This window comes from Plecotus auritus (assembly GCF_963455305.1).
Source record: "Plecotus auritus genome assembly, chromosome: 9".
NCBI lineage: Eukaryota > Metazoa > Chordata > Mammalia > Chiroptera > Vespertilionidae > Plecotus > Plecotus auritus.
Genome location: NC_137783.1, coordinates 2,165,730 through 2,188,830, shown reverse-complemented (window position 1 = coordinate 2,188,830; position 23,101 = coordinate 2,165,730). Strand labels below are relative to the sequence as shown.

Here is a 23,101-nt window from a genome sequence, read left to right as displayed (position 1 = left end):
TTGCTTTTCTGGCCAGAGACCAGGGAGAGTGGGTCCACAGTGACTTAAGTCGATGCAGGGGACACAAGCAGGGGTTTCCCAGACTCCCCTTCCTCCATCACGCCTGATTCCAGGGAGCAGGTCCTCCCCATAAAGGAGGCGCTGCAGCCTTAGCCCCAGAAGGACACGGAACACGCGGTACTGGACCTGCCCTGTGCTTGGGGGGGAGCGGCGGAGTAAGCAGCCCTGGCCCCATCATTCCTTTACACAGACCTTGGTCCCCAGCAGCACAGCTGATCCTTACACAGACCTTGGTCCCCAGCAGCACAGCTGATCCTCACACAGACCTTGGTCCCCAGCAGCACAGCTGATCCTCACACAGACCTTGGTCCCCAGCAGCACAGCTGATTCTTACACAGACCTTGGTCCCCAGCAGCACAGCTGATCCTTACACAGACCTTGGTCCCCAGGAGCACAGCTGATCCTTACACAGACCTTGGTCCCCAGGAGCACAGCTGATCCTTACACAGACCTTGGTCCCCAGGAGCACAGCTGATCCTTACACAGACCTTGGTCCCCAGGAGCACAGCTGATCCTTACACAGACCTTGGTCCCCAGCAGCACAGCTCATCCTTACACAGACCTTGGTCCCCAGCAGCACAGCTGAGCTTCACTCGCTCACAGCCCCCGGGCCAGTCCTCCTGCGCCCTCGGGGACCTCCCATGTCAACACTGAAAAGCCCTGGCCCGGGGGGAGCGGCTCCTGCAGGGAGAAAGCCAGTGCAGAGGAGTGGCAACAAGAATTCTAAATCAGCGTCGCCAACCTTTTGGACCTCACGGACCACTGGTTGGCGACCGCTGGTCTAGTGGCTGCCCCCAAGTCTGACACTGGGCTCTGTGCGTATGAACCCTCCGCCCCGTTCTGGAGGCTAAATGCCTCACGTGCTCACACTACGCGTGCTGCCGGCACGTGCCCGCTGCTCTGCCTGTCACACGCCGGCAGCCCGGCGGCCACATTGAGTTAGAGGACTCCACGCCGTCTGCAGGGGGTTGTCTTGTGCAGGATCCCCGCACGGAGGGCAGAGCCGCACACAGCAGGGGGCGGGGCGGGGCGGGGACGCCGTCTTCTGAGCAACAAAAGCAGCGCCCGTGTTTTGATTAGAAAAAATAGGCCTTGTTGCTCATGACTTACGTCAGTGTTTGAGTTTTTACACGGGTTCCTCCTTGCTTGGGGGGTAGGCAGGCTGACAGATCATCCCATAAGAGAGACCGGAAGTAGGCGGAGCCCAGCGCGTGGCATTTCCTGCCCTGGACTTACCTGCCCTTCTCTGTGCGCCTTAGATACCCGCCGGGCATCGTGGGCGTGGCCCCGGGGGGGCTTCCTGCTGCCATGGAAGGGATCATCCCCGGAGGCATCCCCGTGACGCACAACCTGCCCACGGTGGCGCACCCTTCCCAAGCACCCTCTCCCAACCAGCCCAGCAAACACGGGGACAATCGAGAGCACCCCAATGAGCAATAGCGGAGGAGGAGCACGGTCAGGAACCTGGGACCAACAGACAGTGGACAGCAGACGAGCTGAGAGGAGAGGAATGGGACCGTCTTGTAACTGATGCTGGGCACACGCACCACTGACATCAGTGTTAAAACCACAAGAGCTGGAAGCCGAGACGTGGGAAAACAGACGCGGAGGGCGGCCCGGAAAGACTGGGACGTGATTGATTAACGACCAACTTCCGTCATTGTGTGTTCAAGTTCTTCATCTGTGCATCAAATCACAAAGAATAGACCTTTTTCCTTTATCAGCCCTTGGGGCACAGCAGGTCCTGGACACCTGGCTGTATAGAAGGTTGCGTCAAGAGTTCCAAACATCAAAATAAAAAATATTCAGAGGCAGTCCCCGTCCTGTGACTCTCGTCCCTTCGGTCCTCGGGGCTGGTCACCTCTTTGCTAATAGGAAGGTTGCATTACTACGAAACCGGGAGAAACTGTTTGCCTGGGTCAGACAGCTCGCTGCACGCACGGACGAAGACCGTCGCTCCTGGACAGAAGTCTCCCGCCCGAACTGCATACTGAGTGGGCGAGTGGTTGTGAGTTACGGAATACCCTCTAATGATGCAAAAAAAGAAAAAAAAAAGTATTAAGTTTCACAAGCTGTTTGTACTCAAATATATTTTCTCAGTTCAGATCCTCAGCTATTTTATTGAGTGGAAGTCTTGAGCTGAAAGGTTCAAGGAGAAAAACGTTGCATTTCCTTATGTCTCAGGAAACACTTTTTATGGTAACTTGTCAGATTGTCTATGAACAAACCCCCTTTTTTAGACATTGATAAAACCTTCTTTTCTTCACGTGGTATTTTATACAAGAACACTTCAGGTGTGTTATTAGATGTGACTGATTTTAACAAATCCTATTAGATTTGTATCAACTAGCTACATGTTATATTCATAGTCTTTTGTGAATCATTGCCTTTTTGTTTAAAAGATGGCCTATTTTGAGCCTTTGTATAGGTACATTCCTGTTTTTGTGACAAAAACCTTTAAAACTGTCCCAAACAGAAAAATAATGGCTATCAGAAATGTTTTGTTTTAGTGTGAGTTACGTTACTGTATTGTTTCTTGTAAAGGTGGACATTTAGCGTTCGGTGCAGTTTTCAATAAAAAGTGATAAAATTCTGCTTGAGATGTTCCAGGGCCTTCGACCTGCCTCCTGCACCACCAGACTCCAGAGGGCTGACAGTGACCGCGTGTGAGAGCGTGTGATTGGAAAGCACCACCTCACAGAACCCCTCAGTGACCGCGTGTGAGAGCGTGTGAGTGTCAATCACTCCATTCTTAAGATGAAACTGGGTTAGAACTACATCAATTCAAGAAACAAAATTGGTCAAGTTTGAGAGTTTTGATTTTAATTTACCCAAAAGCAAAATCACCTGGCTCAAGCATTGACGCAGGAAGGAAAGTGAATCTCAAAATTCTGTTCTTACGCGCTATTTACAAAGAAACGTTGCAAAATAGTTAACACCAGCCATTCCTTATGTTATGACTGTAACCACTCCCCCCTTTGTGCTGGTGGCATCTGCAAGCGCCCACACTTCCAGGTCCCACACTCCTGGAGCCCCTTCCTCAGCCCCTTCCCCTTTAAGCAGCAGCAGCCTCCTGGCTGGTTTTCAGGTGCAGCCCCAGCGCCGCCCTCCGTGGTCAGTCACGTGGAAACCACCTCGCAAGGGCAGAGGTCCAGGAGCAGCAGCTCACGGTCAGTCCCAGGACCCCCGGCAGAGGCAGGCGATGGGGGGCAGGGCAGAGCAAGCCCGGCCGCTGGGGCCGGCAGAACTCCCTTCACAGATCGGGCCTGGGCACGCAGGCACAAGGAGCCCAAGTCGAGCACAAAGGCAGGTCCATTCCCTGTGAGCCTGCGTCTCCATTAGAGCGAAGCCACTCCCCGTGTCCTCCCGGGGAAGAGCCACAGTCAACCAACAGACACACGCACAGCGGTCCCGGCCACACACACACACACAAACACACACTTCGGGGAAGAATGACATACTCTCTTGGGAAAAAAGAGCTTAACATGGCACTGACTCCCCCAAAATGCTGGCCTTTCCAGCCAACCTGCTGGGAGGCCACTGGAACCCGGGGCCTGGGCCCTGTAGTCCTTTCCCACCGTGAGGGGCGCTGTGCTGATCACACAGGCGGACAGGCACCTCGGGAAGCAGCACCCGCAGACCACGGCACGCTGGCTATGCCTGGGCTGGATCCTCTGGGCAGCGCGGCTGCAGGGTCAACCGTGACAGCCAGGTGCTTTCATTTCACCCCAGGCATCGCTTTGCTCCTTCGATTGGGAGAGCACTTTGCCCACAGCAACTGCACCAGGGTCTCTGCCCACTGAAGCCTTGTTCATATGGGAGAGTGTGTCAGCTGCTAAAAAAAGTCAGTTTGTAAAAAAGGTTAACCACTTGGAACAGTATGTTCACCTTTATTGTAACACTAGAGGCCCGGTACACGAAATTCATGCATGGGGGGGAGGGGAGGGGGTGTGTGGAGGGGGTGTCCCTCAGCCCAGCCTACACTGTCTCTAATCTGGGACCCCTCGAGGGATGTCTGACTAAACGGGCAGTCGGAGATCCCTCTCACAATCCAGGACTGTGGCTCCCCAACCACTCGCCTGCCAGCCTGATCACCCCTTAACCACTCCCCTATAGGCCTGATCACCCACAACTGCCCTCCCCTGCCGGCCATCTTGTGTTGGAGTGATGGTCAGTTTGCATATTACCTCTTTATTATATAGGATAGCACAATTTGTTTATATGGAGTCACGTTGGCATACAGCAAGGGGTCCTTTTGTCCTGGGCACAGAGGGGCAAAGAGCTGAATCACCAATCACACCAGCCCCGGACATGCTCCTGGCTTTAGTGTTCAAGCTCACGCACATCCTGATGCCATCATAACCAGAACTTAGATGAAAAGAAACAAATATTCCAAGGTTTTCACAGCCTTTTCATCAAAAGGAAGGAAAACGTGTGTGTGTGCGCGCTATGGGGCTGCTTTCTGAATTCTCTGTCACATTAACCGTCTACCGGTCAGGACACTGTGCCCGAGATGGTCTGAGATCCTGACCCATCTGATGGATGGGCACCTGAAGCGGTCAAATACTCCTTACAGGATGTCTTTCTTACCTGAGATCATAGTTTTAACTTTAAATAAGAATGGCTCTTGGGCTACCCACTGCGAAACTCATTAAGACAACGCACTGACCACCTTAATTACTGCGTTTTAAATCTTTATTCTGTGCTGAACTGATATTCCCACGTAGCCGAGGCAAAGGCATGCCTTCTGACACAGTTTGCTTCAAGCAGAGCTGACGATACCCGAGCCTCCAGGGGCTGGAGCACACGCTGTCCACTGCGTCCAGTGGGCAGGCGTGAGCGCGCCCCTGCCTGCGTCCGGGAAGAGCCGCTCACGGGGATGGCGCCTGGCATCTGGCAGAAGCACCCTCGTTGAGGGCGCTCTCCAAACAAATAAATACCAAATACTGAACGGGGCAGGTCAGCAACAACAGGACAAAACTAACAGCACACGAAACGAGAGGAACCCAAACAAGGGAACAGCGTCCACGTGCGTCAATAAAATTCTTACTTTCCTCGTAGTTTGTTCCTTAAAGATCGGGTTTATTGGGCACAACAGGAACTAAATTATTAATAAAATAAGTGTTTTATTTTTATGTTTTGCTGTGGACAATTTGTACAAAAAGTTTGCAATCTCTAAGGAGCTCGAGTGAGGCTCGATGGAAAGGGGTCTTTTAAGATGGAGGGGGTGCCAGGTTCTACTTAGAAAACATCTCAAAGGAACAAAGTCCTGTGCCTGTGCTTGTGGAGGTGCCCATGCTGAAAACTCCTCGGGGACGTGGAGATGCTGGTACGGCTGTTCCTATTACACAAGTTCTTACACAACCACATGCGCTACGTTTATAGACAGGTTACGACGGGAAAGGCAGAGCGCCGTCTGAATGAAACTGGTTTTTACAGACTGCGTCCGAGCGAAGTGCTGTCCTCGCTCGGCAGATGCGCCACCTCCACTGGGTGTGGGTCAGAGCCCTCCAGGCAGGTCCTGCGGTCGCTCGGTCCCATGCCATGCCTCTGCCTGGAGCACCACACTCCCTGGGGGTCACCACAGAGCCGATACCTTGGTCTCCCGCTCCCTGCTGTTCATTCGTCTTCGTCGTCTTCGTCTTCCTCTCCGTCAGACAGGGATGTGCAAGGCCGGATCTGCCGGTAGCGGTCAAGCCACTTCTCGACCATGTGCGTGACCAGGGGGTGGCTGCGCCGCCGCGAGCTTTTCTGCATGGCCACCAGCACGCCCCCGTCGGTCACACAGCAGTCCAGCCACTCGCGGAGCAGTCTTTCCTGCTGCTCCTCGTTGCCCAGCTTCAGAGCGACAGGGAGAAAGGGAGGCAACGCAGAGGTCAGACTCGCGCTGGTTCCCAACCGGAAGGCCAAAGCAGCTCCCTGCTCACACGGTTTCAGCCTCACCCGTTTCCAGTTAGAGCCCAGCCCCGTGGCCACTGGGAAGGACGGCGGCAGGGGCACGCGCCGACACGGCGAGGGAAAAGCCCCTGGTGACCCACGCGATGGCCACCGTCGTCTAAGGAACTGACCCTGCCGAGCAGAGGCCAAAGGGCCATGGCTCCCGGCACAGGCCCGGCACTGACGCGGCACCGGGAGCCTCGTCCCCGTCAGCACGAAGTGAACACGGCTGCGTGCGCGGGCGTCCCCCTCCCCCTCCGGCCTGGTCTCCACCACCTTCTCCCTGGACCGGCCGGGTCTCCGGCCTGGGTCCTGCCCACGCCACTGCCCTGCGCGCTCGTGTCCACGGAGCAGCCTCCTCGGGCAGACTGGCCACTGGCGTCGCCGCTTCCCGAGTCAAGGCCACAGCTTCGCGGCCACGCTGAGCCGCCCTCTTCCTGCCCCGCTCCTCCCGCTCCCGTCTCGGGGTCACTTCCTCATGACGCCCTCCCTCACCACCTTCGTAAGTCAGAAACCCCGTGTCCCCCGTGCACCGCCTGGTCCCCTCACCCTGCCCGAGGGAGGGCAGGGGCTCCCATCCTCGCTCCACGCTGTCCCCACACAGCACACCCTGCAGGGCAGCTCTGGCCAGCATCCAGAAAGCGGCAATCACAGCCACAGTCCCAATGTCCCGGCGCCCCACGTTCGGTGGCCGGAAGGGCAGGGCTGCTTACCTCCTGAGCGGAGAGGAAGTGCACGTGGAGTAACTTCCTCTCGCTGTCCACCAGAGGCAGGAAGGTGATGGTGACGTCGTCGTCGGTGTTCAGGTTAGCACCAGCGCCGCGGGTACCGTAGCCATCGTTTTCCATGGCAACCAGAGCAGAGAAGTGGCCCCTCGTATAGCCCAGAGCAATCGGGCTTTTCCAGCAAAAACTCTGTTCCCACAACAAAGGCAAATACACACCTGGGAGGAGAGAGAGTCACCGATGTGCGGGATGTGGCTGCGGCGGCACCGCTCCCCGCGGACAAGCCCTCCCGCTGACCACGCTCACCTTGAAACCGAGTGTACCCTAGCGTCTCTCCCCGGAAGCTCTTATAGTACTTCACCCCATAAACTATGATTGGGCGCCTAAGAATGTGTGCAAGCACGAAGATGTGTGTCTGCTCCAGGCTTGCTCCAGGCTGCGCAAAACAAAACGAAGAGTCATTTCTCTTTAAAACACTGATCACCACACCCTGGGCACCGACTAAACCACAATGCGACCCGCCTCCGACACACTCCCTCGATGCCAACGCGTCTCTTTAAAACCCGTCTGTCCAGCTGAAGCAGCACCGGGTTCCTCCCACAGCCCAGTCTGCGTAGGCATCCCTGGCCGTCCCCCCCGAGTCCAACAGGCCTGCCAGCACCCAGGACCGAGATGCCACAGCCGGGGGCACTGGTTCCAACTGCCTGCCGTTCAGTTCCCACAGAAGTGCGGCCACAAGGGCCTCGGGGAAAGGCGTGCTGCCACGTCCTACAAACTGGCAGCATCGCTCACTGTGAACACACCCCGGGCCCACCTTCCCCAACGACGGCTCTGACAACACGTTCTCAGGAGGCCCCGTCGCAGACGTAGAACAGCCACTCCTACAACTCACCCCTAACCGTCCGCCCCCCAGCTGCTAGGAAATGACTCTTGTCTGGGGCACCTTCTCTGTGGCCCGTCCCTGGGAGCTTAGCAAGATCTCAACTTGACCCTCAGGGCCAGAGAGCTCAGCATAAGCGTGCCACTGCCAGCCCGTGACCCGGGTGAAGTCCCCTCAGACACAGGATGGGAGCTCACCAGCAGGTGTGGACGACAGGCACAGAGCCGCCTCTCTGAGGCGAAACCCAAGTGAAAAGCAATCTGAATGCACACGCAGTGCTTACACACACGCAGTGCTTACACACACACAGTGCTTACACACACGCAGTGCTTACACACACACACAGTGCTTACACACACGCAGTGCTCACACACACGCAGTGCTCACACACACACAGTGCTTACACACACGCAGTGCTTACACACACACACAGTGCTCACACACACGCAGTGCTCACACACACGCAGTGCTCACACACACGCAGTGCTCACACACACGCAGTGCTCACACACACAGTGCTTACACACACACAGTGCTTACACACACACAGTGCTTACACACACACAGTGCTTACACACACACAGTGCTTACACACACACACACACACGCAGTGCTTAGTCACCCCAGCCCGACTCCACTGGACAGACTGCACCCCTCAGTGGGAAGCTGTCACTGCTCTGCCGCGGGGCGCCTATGGCCAGAGTCAGTGAGCAGCGGGGACTCGCGCATGAGCATCCGGGGTCCAGGCGGCACGGCCGATGCCCACAGGCAGCGTGCACCGCCGCTGCGTACCTGGCTGGCGAGGGAGAGTATGAAGGCCCAGTCTTCCTGCCACTGTTCCTCCCTCAGGGAGAAGTGCAAGCCGAAGCTCTGGGAGTACCACGACTCCCAGTCTTTCCAGCGCGTGTAAAACCTGCAACAGACAAGACAGTGAAAGACCAGCCTCTGTAAACAGAACGTTTACTGTCCACCGTCACTGAACGTCGTTTCTGAGCATCTCGAGTGGAAAGGTCACCCACCCCTTTTATTCCTTGTACCGGGCCTGCAATGGATTTTCACATTAACAATGCTTCCACTCTGCTAGCAGCCATCTTTTAACACATCTCAGACATAATTTGGCTCATTACCCTCCAAATCTTCACCAAGATTTCCAACATTAGTGATGAGAACAGTTCATTTCAATTGTCTACTACTGGTCTACAAATTAAAAAACAAAAACAAACCAAAAAAACACTCAAAGTCATCCGAGACGCGGAATCCAATCAGACATGTCTTTCTCCCTGCGTGCACGGCATTCGTGCCTGGTCACTAACAACGGGCTGGAGACAGCCTCGTGTTCCTGGGAGTATCAAAGCCACTGCTTTGAGATTTCTTGCACTAAACAGAATTATTTCTCTATGATTATCTACAGAAACAATTCCTTCTTTATATATAATGCCCCCCTAAATACTTCAGCCTAATAAATTAAGATTGAAAATCAAACTGGGTCATTGGTAGACTGAATTACTAAAAACAACTTCTATTGTTCTTTATATCAAGTATAAAATTAAGCAAAACAAGATATAATTATGTCAAAATTGTGATTCACTGTCTTACAAAACGAGCCAGCAAAGACCTCTGAAGTAGAGACAGACGTTTAACCTGTCCCGTCACCTTTCTCTCTCATCCTATATAATAAAAGCCTAATATGCTACGTGTCTGGTCGTCCAGTGGTCCGTTCAACCCATCAAAGCATAATATGCTAACGTTCTAAGGCCACGCAACTGCTCGCTATGATGTGCCCTGACCACCAGGGGGTAGACACTCCAACCGGTAGGTTAGCTTGCTGCTGGGGTCTGGCCGATCGGGACTGAGCGAGATGGGCCGGACACGCCCTGGAGCCCTCCCATGGTCCCTCTCCAGCTGGCCGACCTCCCACAACCCTCCCTGGCCCCGATCATGCACCGGTGGGGCCCCTCGGCCTGGCCTGCGCCCTCTCACAATCCAGGGATGTCAGAGAGCCCGTTTCGGCCCAATGCCACAGGCCAGGCCGAGGGGCACCACTGGTGCACGCATTCATGCACTGGGCCTCTAGTAAAGAGCTACAAACCCAGGTCATTCTTGTGTGTGTGAATTCCAGGTGACAGAGAAAACATCAGTGCACACACAGCGGGTCAGTGCAGCAGGGTCACCGTGTCTCCACAGGCGCTGCCTGGGGACTCTGGACAGGAAGTGCCTGTAGCTTAGATTTTCTAAAACACCCGAAGCAGATGGGACAGGTTCTGACTCTTGGTTGGTTAGAAAGAATTCTCTACTCCAGGTAATCAAGGTGGGTTTGTACCAGGAGTGTAAGTTTAAATGACAAGTGTCTTAAAAATAAAATATGGATATCCCCCTTTTAAAATACCTAAGAAATGCAAACGTATGTTTGAATCACCAATAACCAATACATTGCTTTGAAAAGTTCAAGGAGAAATTTCAAAAACAGGAAGTTGCTACAAACCAAAAGATGCGCACAGTTGGAAGTTAATTGGTTAGGTCCTAGAATCATCTTATAAATGAGATCACTAAATCTGCATGAAGTTAAATGATGATGGGGTATTCAAAACTCCTCAAAGAAGAATGAAGGACAAGAAAGTTCAAAAAACATGTCCTTTAAAAAATAAGCTAGTCAATCATCATGCCCACAGCACAAAGACGTGAACTCTGAAACTACCAGCTCGGTAGGACAGACCACCCAACTAAGTCCCGGATGAAGACAGTGGGACAGCAATGCGAGTTTGGCCCAACGTTCAGAAATCCACTCCAGTCCACGGACTCAACGCCGTCAACCTGACGATGCTCCGCCACTCCACCCACGGGGTCAGGCAGTCACGATCCAAGTCCCAGGGAGGATTTGCAGAAATTGGTAATATGGACCCTAACATTTACATGGAAACCCAAAGGACTCCGAACAGCAACAAGAATGCAGAACGAAGAGCACAGGAACACGGCGGGAGCGGGACATCGGAACTTGCCACGAGGCCTCCTCCTCAGACAGGTCAGCAGGAGGAGACAGCTCAGACAACCTGGACTTCCGTGGTCAGATAATGGTCAACGAAAGTCCAGGGCAATTAAATGGGAAAACAGAATCTCTTCCTTCCCTCAATGACCCTGGGACAACCAACATCCACAGGCAAAGTTCAAGGTTTTATGGCCTCACACCTCCCGTAAGAAGTAGCTCCGAACAGATCAGAAACTCTAAATGCAAAAGCTAGAACTGCAACGTTCTTAGACAAAACAGAGGAATGATACTTTCAAACGTTACTTTTAAAATTTAGAACTATGATGCATATGCTGAGGGCTCTAATGGATAACAGGGCCAGCACGCAGGAACAGATGGCAATGTAAACAGATGGAAATCCTAGGCCAGTACCTAAAAGAAATGCTAGAGATGAGAAACCCCCGACAGAAATGAAGAATGCCTCCGAGGGGCCTGTCGGCGGATCGCCCAGCTGAGGAGAGACGCCCTCAGCTAGAGGGCATGACAACAGAAACTTCCAGAACGGGAAAGAAAGAGGACATAACTGGAGAGAAGAAAAAGAGAATTCCAAACAACTGAGGGCTACAGGAAATGTAATCTGCAGCCTCATGGAAATAATTGGGGGGGGGGGGGGGGCCAGAAGAAATATTTGAGACCCTAATGACTGAGAAGTCCCCCAAACTAATGTCAGACCACACCACGAGTCCACGAGGCTAAGAAAACACCAAGGAGGAAAAATGCCAGCAAAGTTGAAGGAGGCCTATCGCATTCACACTACAGGAAGTTAGAGAGGAGTCCCTGAACGAAAGCTCCGAGGCAGACCTACCAACCACAGCGCCCCGAAACCGCCTCCAGGGGCAAAGAGGTCATTACTTCCCGCTCACCCTCAGAACGCTTGCAAACAAGAAAATGGAGTGAAAGATTTTTAAAGTTTGGAGAAAAAAACACCACTTAGAATTCATCCCGTGAAATTTTCCTTCCAAAGGGAGGAACTAGAGACTTTCTCAGACAAAACCGGAAAGAATTTGTTGCCATACTCCTGCCTCACACGAAATGCCAAAAGTTCTTTAGAGAGAAAACCTATGTACAAATCAGAAGCTCCGAGCTACAGAAAGAGCATCAATCAGCAAAGACGTAAGTGAAGGCCAAGTGAGAACCATGTCCTCAAGGACACGCCTCCGGTAGCTGTCCCGCCCCTCAGCACAGGGGGCTGGTCCCGGCCTGCAGGTGGGTCCCGCGTCGCGTTAGGCTCCCGCTGTGACTCAGCTCGGGACGCTTAGCGCTGCTCCTGCGTTCTAACTGGAGAGAGTGCGGCCCTCAGCGAGTGCCCCTGCTCACTGTCCGCCTGCCGGGCTGCGGCACCGAGACGCCCGCAGCGGAAGACGACAAAGCCTCTCGTGGGGTTGAGGCTACCGGACTCCACACCGCCCCGCACACCGGCCAGACTCACACCGGAAGTGCGTGCTCAGCAAGTGTGCAAAGACACGAAGGCAAGGAAGTGGTTTGGCGAGGGCCGTTATCACTGCTGTGTCGGCATGCCACTGGGTGCAAGGGGAAAAGCCCGTGCTGACACTGAGGGAGGGGACTGGAACACATTTTAAATGGCCCCGCTATTCCGGCCTTCGACAATGAAGTCTGATTCAGCCTCTCCCAGCCTGCTTTCTCATTTATAACTGCGTGTGCAAATCCCAGAAAATGGCCCAAGTCACATCAATGTAAAGACCCAACTCCTGACTCAGAAACAGGCCTGACCCTCAGTGGGTGAGCCTCCAGGGCCAGCATAGGCCTGGATTTTATCAGATGCTGTACTGCAACACGAAAAACCTGGTCCCAAAACCACCTGCGCCTCAGGAAGAAAAAGAACTCACAAAACAATGTCAACTATCTTCTAAAGGTGAACAAATCACCACCACCTAGAACAGCCGTGGGCAAACTACAGCCCGCAGGCCGGATCCGGCCCGTTTGGCTGTTCTATCCGGCCCGCGGAGCCGAAAGAGCGGAGGGTTCTCTTGCTCTCCCCTCTGCTCCTTCACCAGCAGCAGTGTTAACATGGCAACGTCGGGAAACACGGCCGCAGCTCCTTCTTCTGAGAGGGGGTATTTATATCCACCCATTCAGTAGAAGGAACAGCCTCTCCATCTTCCAGAGGCTCCTTGGAATGCCCGCGGACGCGTCCCCCGACATCACCCTGGGAATGCGTAGACACGTTATCGTGGTGATGTGGGGAGACACGCCCCTGGAGAGCACAGTATCAGAGCATTAGCTAAAAAGGAGACCAACAACACTGTTCCCACTGAAGGTGATGTTTTAAAGACCAAAAACCTTTCAACCCAGTCTACACTGCCATCTACATCTACGTCCCGGGCATCATTTGGAAGTTGCACTAAAGAAAATGTTTAATTTACTGTTTACACATTTTGTTCTTTTCTATTTGTTTTAGTTTTAAATTATTTTATTATATTTAAGTTTAATTTGTACCTTTCCTTTGTTAGGCAATTTTATTTTGCCTTTGCCATCTTCAATATAAGGTATGTTATTGTGCTATGATTCCTCCCTTTTTTGAAGTTTCAAATTATAATAGTGTTTACATTCTTCTTGTTAAAATGTTTGAAATGAATAAAACTATTGAAATAAAAAAAAAAAAAAGACCGTACCCTTTTATGTAATGATGTTTACTTTGAATTTATATTAGTTCTCACAAACACTCCATCCATGCTTTTGTTACGGCCCTCGAGTCAAAAAGTTTGCCCACCCCTGACCTAGAAGCATGAGCAAAGACCGTATTAGTGTACGAGGCCGCTCCTACAACTTCAGCTATTTCTACTTTAAAGCTCAGCAAAAAGGCATAAAAACACTGAGATGTTCGAAGTGTCTCACCGTCCAAACCCAAGCTTTCTCTTCCTGAGCGTCCACAGAACCTGGACCAGACAAGCAGCACCGCCCCCCCCCCCCCCCCCGCCCGCCCCGCGGACTGGGCAGTGCCCGCAGGCGCGGGCAGCAGGTGCGGCTCACCCACCAGTGGGAACAGTCGTGCAGGCTGTCGTGCAGGGCCTTCCGAAGCACCGAGTCCTTGTCGTAGATGCCCCAGGTGGCTTGCAGCACCGAGTCCAGCAGGCAGTCTCCCGCCGTCCGGTTCCAAAGGGCGTAGAGCCGGCTGTCCAGGCGCGTGGCCAGCTCCAGGGACCAGTTTATGATTGGAGACTCTTCCTCGAGCTCTAATGAGGGAGGGAGACAGCGTGTTCACTTCACACCCACAGGAGTCAGGGCCATTCGATGGGGAAAAGAGCTGCTTCTCTAGGTGCTGGTGGGTCTATGTGTCGGCTACGAATAAACACCTAAATAAGTTTGTCAGATGAAATATTAACCCTGTGAATAGCCCAAACCGCTTGTGGCTCCAGATTAAGTTATTGATTGATGGATTAAATTCTTCACAATTTACTTTCTAATGTCGGTGTGGAATAAGAAGCAGAAAGCCAGTTCAGCAACTTTCACACCGCGATTTGGTCACGATCCCCGCGAAGAGCGGCGAGTGTGCACTTCCCCCGGAAACACAACCACCAGAACACGCGCTTCCACGGCGCCCACGGCATCCTCCTCAGGGCTCCACACTTTATAGTTAAAAATGAAACAAGGTGGCACACACTGAGCTACCGAAACCAAGCCCCTCGTAAAGCACAAACAAAGGACAGAGCTTCCTGAAAGCGAGGCGAGGTCAGCCACACCGCGGCGCCACGCCTACCTTTCTGCACGTCTCTGTCCAGCACCTCGTCAAACACCTTTTCCTGGACTGTTGGAGGCAAGTCTTCAATATCTGCAAAGAGAAGGCGTCTGAGGAAGTCTTCATATGGCTCACATCCAAGCTGCCCCTTTAAATATCTGTTCATTTCATGTCAATCATAGCTCAATAAAGTTGAAATAAAAGGACAAAAAATAATAAGGCTATCTGATATTCAAATAAGAATAATTAATGACACAAAGTTTTATTTATTCTCTTCCAACATTCTCAATCTCTGTGCAGGCCTGTTAATTTTTCAGACTTTAGAATCCTCTTAGAGAGTTACTGACCCAGCCCTGACCCAGTGTGGGCAGTGGTTGAGGGACCCATGAACCAAGAGGTCACTGGTTTGATTCTTAGTCAGGACTCATGCCCAGGTTGCAGGCTCAATCCCCAGTAGGGGGCGTGCAGGAGGCAGCCAATCAATGGTTTTCTCTCATTATTGATGTTTCTGTCTCTTTCTCCCTCGCCCTTTCTCTCTCTCTAAAAAATCAATAAAAACAGATTCTTTTAAAAAGGCTTAGTTATTATCTCCTACCATTTGTAAATGCTCCTGTTCACATCTGAATATAAAAGCTGAAAACTCTCAGAACCAAGAAGGAAGATACTTCAGAAACTTTTGGTGTTTGGTGCATTTATTCAATGCCGACTAACAAAAACCATCTAAGGCATTTCCCAATTACCACTGAATGAAAAATGCAAAGTTGCTTTAAAGTTACAGTAGAAATCAATTCAATGAGTAAAGAAAGTAAATGATCCTTTCAAAAGAATGCCAGTATCTTTGATTCAAACAACTTGATCTTTTTTTGTATGTATATTTTTATTGGTTTCAGAGAGGAAGAGAGAGATAGAAACATCAATGATGAGAGAGAATCATTGACTGGCTGCCTCCTGCACGCCCCACATTGGGGATTGAGCCGGCAACCCGGGTATGTGCCCTGGGCCGGAATCGAACCTGGGACCCTTCAGTCCACAGGCTGACACTGTATCCACTGAGTCAAACCGGCTAGGGCAGTGGTCGGCAAACTGCAGCTCGCGAGCCGCGGTTTGCCACTCTGTTGACTGAGTTTGCCGACCACTGGGCTAGGGCAAACAACTTGATTCTTAGTTTCAAAATATTAGGCGTGAAAAGAAGAAAAACAAAGGAAAATTTTTAAGATAAAACCAAAGGGAAAAACAAATGGGCCAGGCAGGTTTTTAAAACATCTGAGGCCCCCAAAGCAGCCAGCCAGTCACCAGGGCTGTCCTCCTCCCAAACCCACCGTAGGGTCACGGGTCGCTCCTGCACTGGCCGCTGCCGTACAAACAGGAGAGTCAAGTACTTTCAGATGCACACGTAACAGCTTCCTAAGAGAAACGCTTCCTAGGCCTTAAAGAAGCTACTGTGGTAAGTGGAAACGTCTTTTCCCACGGAAATGAGGGGTCACCTGCCGGCAACGTGAACGTTACAAGGTCGGTGAGGAAGTAGCAAGCGAAGTCCCCCTTCCGCTGGTGGAGAGAGGCCGCTATCTCGCGCCGGATCTGCTCCGTCAGCTCGGGACACACCATGGCTGGGATGCACTTGGCTGCCTGCTGGGACACCTGCAACACAAAAGACACGTTCCTCTGCACCTCCCGTGCCGGCAGGACCGGGAGACACCAGTGTTTCCGGGAATTCACCAGCATGCCAGGAGCTCGAGGTGGTACTTTGTGTTTTTTAATTTGAAACTGCAATGGGTATGGGTATCATTTCCTTACCAGTGCAGGGAGGCCTCAGTACATCATTCCAGGAAAACAGCCAGTTAGCCTCTGGCTCGGAAATTCCTAAGAATTTATTCCCAAGGAAATATACAAAGATGCACACATGAAAACGTACGGAAATGGTGTTGTTCCCGAAGGCTCTCCCAGGAGGGGCGGGAGCACAGTACACGACCTACAGAAGACTAACCATCACGCCCCAATGAAAACATTCTTAAAAACGGGAATTCCATCCAGCTCATGGGGGAAAGCAGCAACATCCCTCTCCCGCTCTGCTAAGACTATTTCAAGTACCTGACCTGGAATGAAGAAAACACGCTATTTCTGAAGGGTTAGTTCCTGCGGACTTCAAATCCCTCCCCATTTTTATAGTCCTGGATTTTTACCAAAGCGTCTGGCTTCTCCACGTGCGGACGGGCAAACGCTGGGAGCCCAGCCTCAGGAGAACAGGAGCGCGGGCGCCGTGCGCCCCCGCACACAGCGGCCGGGAAAGGCCGGCATCTCCTTTCAAATGGCCAACAGCAGCAAATGATGGAAGGTATGATTCCCACGGAAGGTGGGCCCCTTGCATGCAGAGAATGCTGGGTCAAGGCCGAGTACGGACCGGAGGACACGCGTGAGTCCGGGGTGGCCAGACTGCAGCCACGACCCCGCGGGCTCCCCTAAGGGAGGCTCTCAGGCACAGGGGGTCTGGAGCCAATCTTCTAACAAGCCGCCCAGAGAGTCCGTTTTGCGGGTCATGTCACCTACGTCATATATGCAGGGAACTCCACTGTAATTGCTCTTAAGGGAAGTAAACCGTTTCAAAACCCTGCATCCCCCACTCAGCCACCGGTCGTGTCATTCTGAAACTCTCCATGAAAATTCGGGCCCACTCACCTGATGTAATGAAATTCCCACTACATCTTAACTCCAGGAACCCAATCTTTAAGTGACAATTATATAAAACCAAATATTAAGTATGTTCAGAATAGAATTGCCTGTTTCACACCCGGTGTTGAAATGGATTCCAAAAGTAAATTCAAAGTTAGCTTATTCCAATCTGCTTTCAGTCCCTTTCTAAAAACCTGGGGAAATTTTTCCAAAAAACGACTTGGACTGAAACAGGAATGCTGCAAACAGCTGGAGACTGGCTCCAGGCATCCCCCATCCCTGCGCCCTGGAGCATGGATGTCCCCGAACCCTGCCCCCACCTCTGGCCTCTTCCACCTCAGGACTCAACCATCTCCTTAGGCCAGTGGCCCTTAACTTCGGGCCGTGAACTTGAATAGCAATTTTAATTAAATTTAAATCCCCCATTTTTACTAACCTTGTGCCTACATTTAAAAGGCATTTTCTTATATATCACAAACTTGATTTAGCCTTGTGACAACTGTATTTCAATATTCGGTTGAACCTTCAACAACACGGGTTTGACCTGCGTGGGTCCGCGTACGTGTGGATTTTTTCAGTGAGTACCGTAAACGTGTACACAGTCACACCCTTTCTTAGCAGTGCCTGGCACATGGTGGGCACTCAGTAAGGATTTGTTAGTGGAGTGAGTAACAGATGCATCCCAGTTTTTAGGTCACATGTAACTCAGTACTGAACAAAAGCACACACGAGAGAGAGAACAGAAAGGAAAAAGAACCGTTTCCGCCCTGCACAGAGGGTTATGCTGCACTCACCTCCGTGAGCAGGATGGCGAGCATGTCCTGCCTCTGGAAGCGGATGGCCAGGTGCACCAGCGTGTAGCCCACGTCGAAGGCAGAAGGCCGGTTGAGCAGGCGCACCTCATCCGCCGAGAGCTGCCGGGCGATGTCCCCTCCGGACGACTTGTAGGCTTCGATGGCAGCTAGGTCGCCCTCCACCACCCCTACGACAGGCACCAGGACAGAGAGGGCTCAGTTCCGGTTCCTTCAGAAAGCACGAGCCTGCACGTCCACTCCGACCTCCCTGTGCGCTCTGGAGGCTGCACAGCCTTTAAGTGCCCTCAAGAGCCTCCCTTCGCTCTCTCTCCAGAACGGACTGCCCCGCCGGGCACGGGCACTTACCTCCCATCGCTGCACCACGCCCCTGGGGGTCAGAGGAGTGGCCAGCCTAGAGCGGGCGGTGGGAGACGGTCACCGGGCGTGAGGAGGAGCCCTCACGGAGCCCTGGCGCTGCCTGCCCGCCTCTGCGGAAGCCAGAGACAGGCTGCTTCCGTGGCACCGGGCGCCGTGGCCCTTGACGCTGCCTTTTCAAAGGTCAATCAAATCAGAGGCTGCGCCCTCCACGCTGCGGCAGCTGGGAGGCAATTGAGAGCCATTGCAGCCGGTGTCGGGGTTAAGTGCAAGCTGGCAATATCCTGATTTCAGAATCTCTCGAGTCAAGTCCGTCTCACACCCATTAAGAATTATTAAAGCTTCAGTAAAGCTTGAAGCGGGTGATTTTGAACAGAAATGTGCTAAAACAAAACATTAAACAGCAAGCGGAGAGAGAAAACAGGTGTCACCTTTTCCAAATCCGTAAAGAGCTTCCCATTTCCACGGAACCACATTACTGACCCCAACACACACTGACGCGGGGTGAAAACAGGAACCCCAGCTACGAAGCCTTGACCAAGCTAAAGGTGTTGGTGAGCCTCAAATGCCCCCCACACAGAGCCTGAGCACAAAGCAAAGCACCAAGACTGCAGGACAGTGAAAATGGGGGGGGGGGGATGCTAACCCTGATTCACAGCACTCTTAGCACGTTTCCAGTGTCTTCCGTTGCTCTCTCGAATTAGGAATTAGATAAATAAGAGCTAGTCCTCGGCGTGTGACATCGGCACAGTTATTAAAATGACAAAGCTTTAAAATGAGAACTCGATTCCCACATCACCCGGTGCCTGTGACACACAGCGCTACGCTGGGCAACGTGAGAAACAGCAAACCAGGACCCCTCCACGCAGCACGCCCTTTCCCACCGCACCGTCAGCCGGAGGAAGCCGGCAGTTTCAAACGCGGGGGCCAAACCCTTCCTTCCTGGAACCCACAGCCGGCCCCAGGAAAAGGACCCTTCCCGCCACATACACTTCCCGGTGAAGAAGCCATGGCGTCCGACGGGAACGCCTTCCGGAGGGCACTGTTTGCGCAGCAGCGGAGATGAAGGCCCTCCGCGCTGTAAAGCCACAGACGCCGGAACCCACCCCAAACATGAAGGGCTTCAGCACACCTGTGCGTGTGTGTGTGCGTGTGTGTGTGCATGTGCGTGTGCGGATCGTTTCCTTGTGTGACAGACATGCTCCCAGCACTTCTGCAAGCAAACCAAGGACCAAAAAGTCTGATCCCTGCCCTGAGGAGACCAGGAGGAAGGCCGCACAGCACGTGTGTGTGTGTGTGTGTGTGTGTACAGCACATGGGCAGTTCTCGTGTGTGTGTGTGTGTACAGCACATGGGCAGTTCTCGTGTGTGTGTGTGTGTGTGTGTGTGTGTGTACAGCACATGGGCAGTTCTCGTGTGTGTGTGTGTGTGTGTGTGTGTGTGTGTGTGTACAGCACACGGCAGTTCTCGTGTGTGTGTGTGTGTGTGTGTGTGTGTACAGCACACGGCAGTTCTCGTGTCCGGAAGACAACGACGGGCACCTAGAGCTAAGCAGCCATCTCTCTCTCGCCTGGAGAAAGGGAAGGCCTTCCAAACCTGTGTTCACCCTTTAGCTGCCTCGCCGCTGACAATCTCTGGGACAGTCTTGCTTAGGATTCATTTCCTCTCACGTTTCTGAGGATTTCTGTAACTAGAAACGAAGTAGCACAACGTGGGGGGGGGGGGGGGGACAGACCAGACACCCAAGAGCAGACAAAGGGAGCAAGAGGCTTCCGAGTCACGGTTACAACGTCACTGTCTGCCTCCAAATACGGGGCTCAGAACCGTCGGGAGAACTTTCCGATGGTGAGCTGCGTGTCCCTGAGCTGACACGTGTGCTCCTAACCTAACCCGACAAGCACAACACAGCTCCCGGCGACCCCACCCCAGCTCTGCAGCCTGAAGGAGCGGCTGCGCGTCCCGACCCAGGGTGCGAGGAACAGAGATGCTGCTGCTCTCCGTTCCTCAGTGGGAAATCCTCCAAGCTTCTCAGAACATGAAAAACCCAAGTTCAAGTACAGGCACAAGGTAATATTTAAAGAAAAGCAATGTATTGTCTCATGTTTGGGGGATATATTTTCTTCATGAACCGTAATTAAAAGCTCATTGGTTACTGGTGAGTTTTCAGCTACAAAGATGAGTAAACTCCTTACAAATAAAATTTCACCAGAGAATCACTGACCTGTCCTCATTTCTGGTATATTCTATTACACATCGCTCAAGGGGAGCCACTGACCAAGTTCAGACTGTTTCCTGACAGGCGGGTATCCCTGTCCACATGGTGCGCAAACGGGTTTGGCCCACACTTGGGTAATTTAAAGTCATAGCTACCACATGTGCTCCACTTGGGGGTAAAACAGAGTATGTGCAAAATAACGTAGAAAATGCCTCTGAGTTCCTCATATAACACTGCACGGCGACCACTTCTTCACTTAGGGATAAAGGGAGCAGGAAGGTGGAAGAGGTGGTAGGAAGCGAAGGAGCCAATGATGGTCAGGGGCAGACCTCAGCGTCGGAGAGCGGGGAGCGGGGTCGCTGCAGCAGAGGAGGCCAGAGGCTCTGGCCACGGACATCTCACCGGCCTCCAGGAGGAACTGAGCGCCCTTCTCTCACAAATGCTTTCACACGGCCCGTCCCTCCCTCGTTCACGCTCAGAAGGCAATAAAGGACAGCTAAGCCACTCCGAGAGGATTCGCTTTTAGGGCTTTAATTCAAAACGGATGGAATGAATACATGACTGGCTGAGCAGTGGTGCAGTTACAGGTAAAGAAAGGTGTTAGTAGACTTTAAAAGCATGAAGACCAGAGAGTAGATGAAAGCTATTATATTATAGATCATCTATAATAATAAAAGTGTAATATGCTAATTAGACAGGACGTCCTTCCAGACGACCTTCTGGATGAAGTCAGGGCTGTGAGGGAAACCTGGGTCCCGGGTGCCAGAGGGAAGCCGGGGCCAGCAGCCCGGGGAAGGAAGGCCTGTTCTTGCACGAGTTTGTGCATCGGGCCTCTGGTAAACTATGAACTTGTTAAAGGAAACAAACATGCATATTATTGTTGTGTAAGCTGGGCCAGACTCTAATACACAGAGCGGGCAGTAGATTAACAGCTGTGAGTGTGCAATGGTTCACCCTGTATCGCGCTTTATTCATGTACGCCTGCTTCGGCTCCCTGCGTCTGGAGCCACAGGCATAGCTCACAGGGGCCTCATAGCTACTACGGAACTCCTGGTCGGGAGATGGAGCTGGCTTGTGGATGTTTAGAAAACAGACTTATTGTTCCCCCATGTATGGCACAGTTTTCAAAGTTTTGCCTTATTTTCTTTTATGACAAAATCATAATGGTAACTAACTTTGAAAAGAATGCCAAACGGTTTAAAAAAAGCCAGGACTTACCTGAGCCCACACGGGCCAGCCCACCACTACCCTGGAGTTCTATGGTAGCTGTGAGGGCACAGCGTGCTTATGCTGGGGGGTCAGGGTGCACTTGGAGTCAGCTTGCACACTGTCAGGAGCCCTTAAAGAGAAAAGTGGGTTTTCAGTGGGAATGTTCAGAACGCCCTTCACCGTGGGCAGCAGAAAGCTCGGCTGCGGCTGGCTGGTGCCTGGGTACCTCTTCCTCCAGCAGTTAACTCCCCGGGCTGGGCTGGCGTTTTCACAGGAAACCAGACCACCCTGCATGCCTGTTCTTTACACTCCTACCTAGGTGGCTATAGTTCGAGCAGAAACTTGGTTTAGTCACAGCAATCTCTTCCTTTTTTTTTTTTTTTTTATTAATCCTCATCTGAGGATATCTTTCCATTGATTTTTAGAGAGTGGTAGGGAGAGGGAGGGAGGGAGGGAGGGAGGGAGGGAGAGAGAGAGAGAGAGAGAGAGAGAGAGAGAGAGAGACACACATCAATGTGAGAGAGACACATGGATGGGTTGCCTCCTACACGCACCCAACCAGGGCCAGGAGCCAGCCTGCAACCGAGGTCCATGCCCTCGACCAGAACATAACTCGGGACACTTCAGTCCACAGGCCAATGCCCTATCCCAGTGGTCGGCAAACAGTGGCTCGCCGCTCTATTGACTAAGGAGTTTGCCAACCACTGCCCTATCCAATCAGCCAAACTGGCTTAAACTGAGCTGCTCTGTAATAAACGGAGTCATGTTTTCAGGTGTATCTTCAGGTAGGTGCAAGCTCCGTGGCAATCCCAAAATAGTTTGAGCAGACAAAACCACCCACCTGTAGATGTATTTTTCATACACTAACCAATGGCAACAAGTTAAAATCTACCATGTCTATTCCCAGAAGAGTGCTATAAAACCATAACCCTTTCAGAAGGTCAAGAGATGAACATCACAATTGGAAATAAATCCTTAATTTAAACTAATCTATACTATATTAAGGTAAGTGTCTACTCAACTCATTCCATAAACTCACCCATTATGAAAAAAAACATCCTCTTTAGACATATAAGTCAATGACAGGAAGTCAAAAGAGGCTCTAATGAGGTTTTTAAATGTTCTATTATTAAACATGACAAACTATGCCAAACACAGTCTATCCTCTGGAGATCTTACCTCCTCCTTACCTTTGATCAGACTGTTAACCCCCAACTGCTTGGAAATATAAATGCCCCAAACCCCAGGGAACTATGCCTGAATGCTGGGAGCCTGAATGCTGGGAGCCTGAATGCTGGGAGCCTGAAGGCTGGGAGCCTGAATGCTGGGAGCCGGAAGGCTGGGAGCCCGAAGGCTGGGAGCCTGAATGCTGGGAGCCCGAAGGCTGGGAGCCTGAATGCTGGGAGCCGGAAGGCTGGGGGCCGGAAGGCTGGGAGCCGGAAGGCTGGGAGCCTGAAGGCTGGGAGCCGGAATGCTGGGAGCCTGAATGCTGGGAGCCTGAAGGCTGGGAGCCTGAAGGC

General features: G+C 52.3%; 2 protein-coding genes across 13 annotated transcripts in view; one reads left to right on the top strand and one right to left on the bottom strand.

Moving 5' to 3' along the window:
* The window catches only part of CTBP2 (C-terminal binding protein 2), a 104,813-nt gene extending 102,155 nt beyond the window's left edge, over window positions 1–2,658 (top strand). For all 12 annotated transcript variants that reach the window (XM_080688032.1, XM_080688037.1, XM_080688031.1 and 9 more), the window contains one exon: window positions 1,320–2,658. In XM_080688032.1, coding sequence (XP_080544158.1) covers window positions 1,320–1,500 — 181 coding nt within the window. In that variant the 3' untranslated portion in view covers window positions 1,501–2,658. The remainder of the gene's footprint in view (window positions 1–1,319) is intronic.
* Window positions 2,659–2,862: 204 nt separating this feature from the next.
* Window positions 2,863–23,101, bottom strand: part of ZRANB1 (zinc finger RANBP2-type containing 1) — a 31,573-nt gene continuing 11,334 nt past the window's right edge. The window contains 8 exon segments of the mRNA XM_080688039.1: window positions 2,863–5,898; window positions 6,711–6,940; window positions 7,029–7,158; window positions 8,395–8,515; window positions 13,620–13,818; window positions 14,343–14,414; window positions 15,806–15,959; window positions 17,783–17,970. Coding sequence (XP_080544165.1) covers window positions 5,680–5,898; window positions 6,711–6,940; window positions 7,029–7,158; window positions 8,395–8,515; window positions 13,620–13,818; window positions 14,343–14,414; window positions 15,806–15,959; window positions 17,783–17,970 — 1,313 coding nt within the window. The 3' untranslated portion in view covers window positions 2,863–5,679.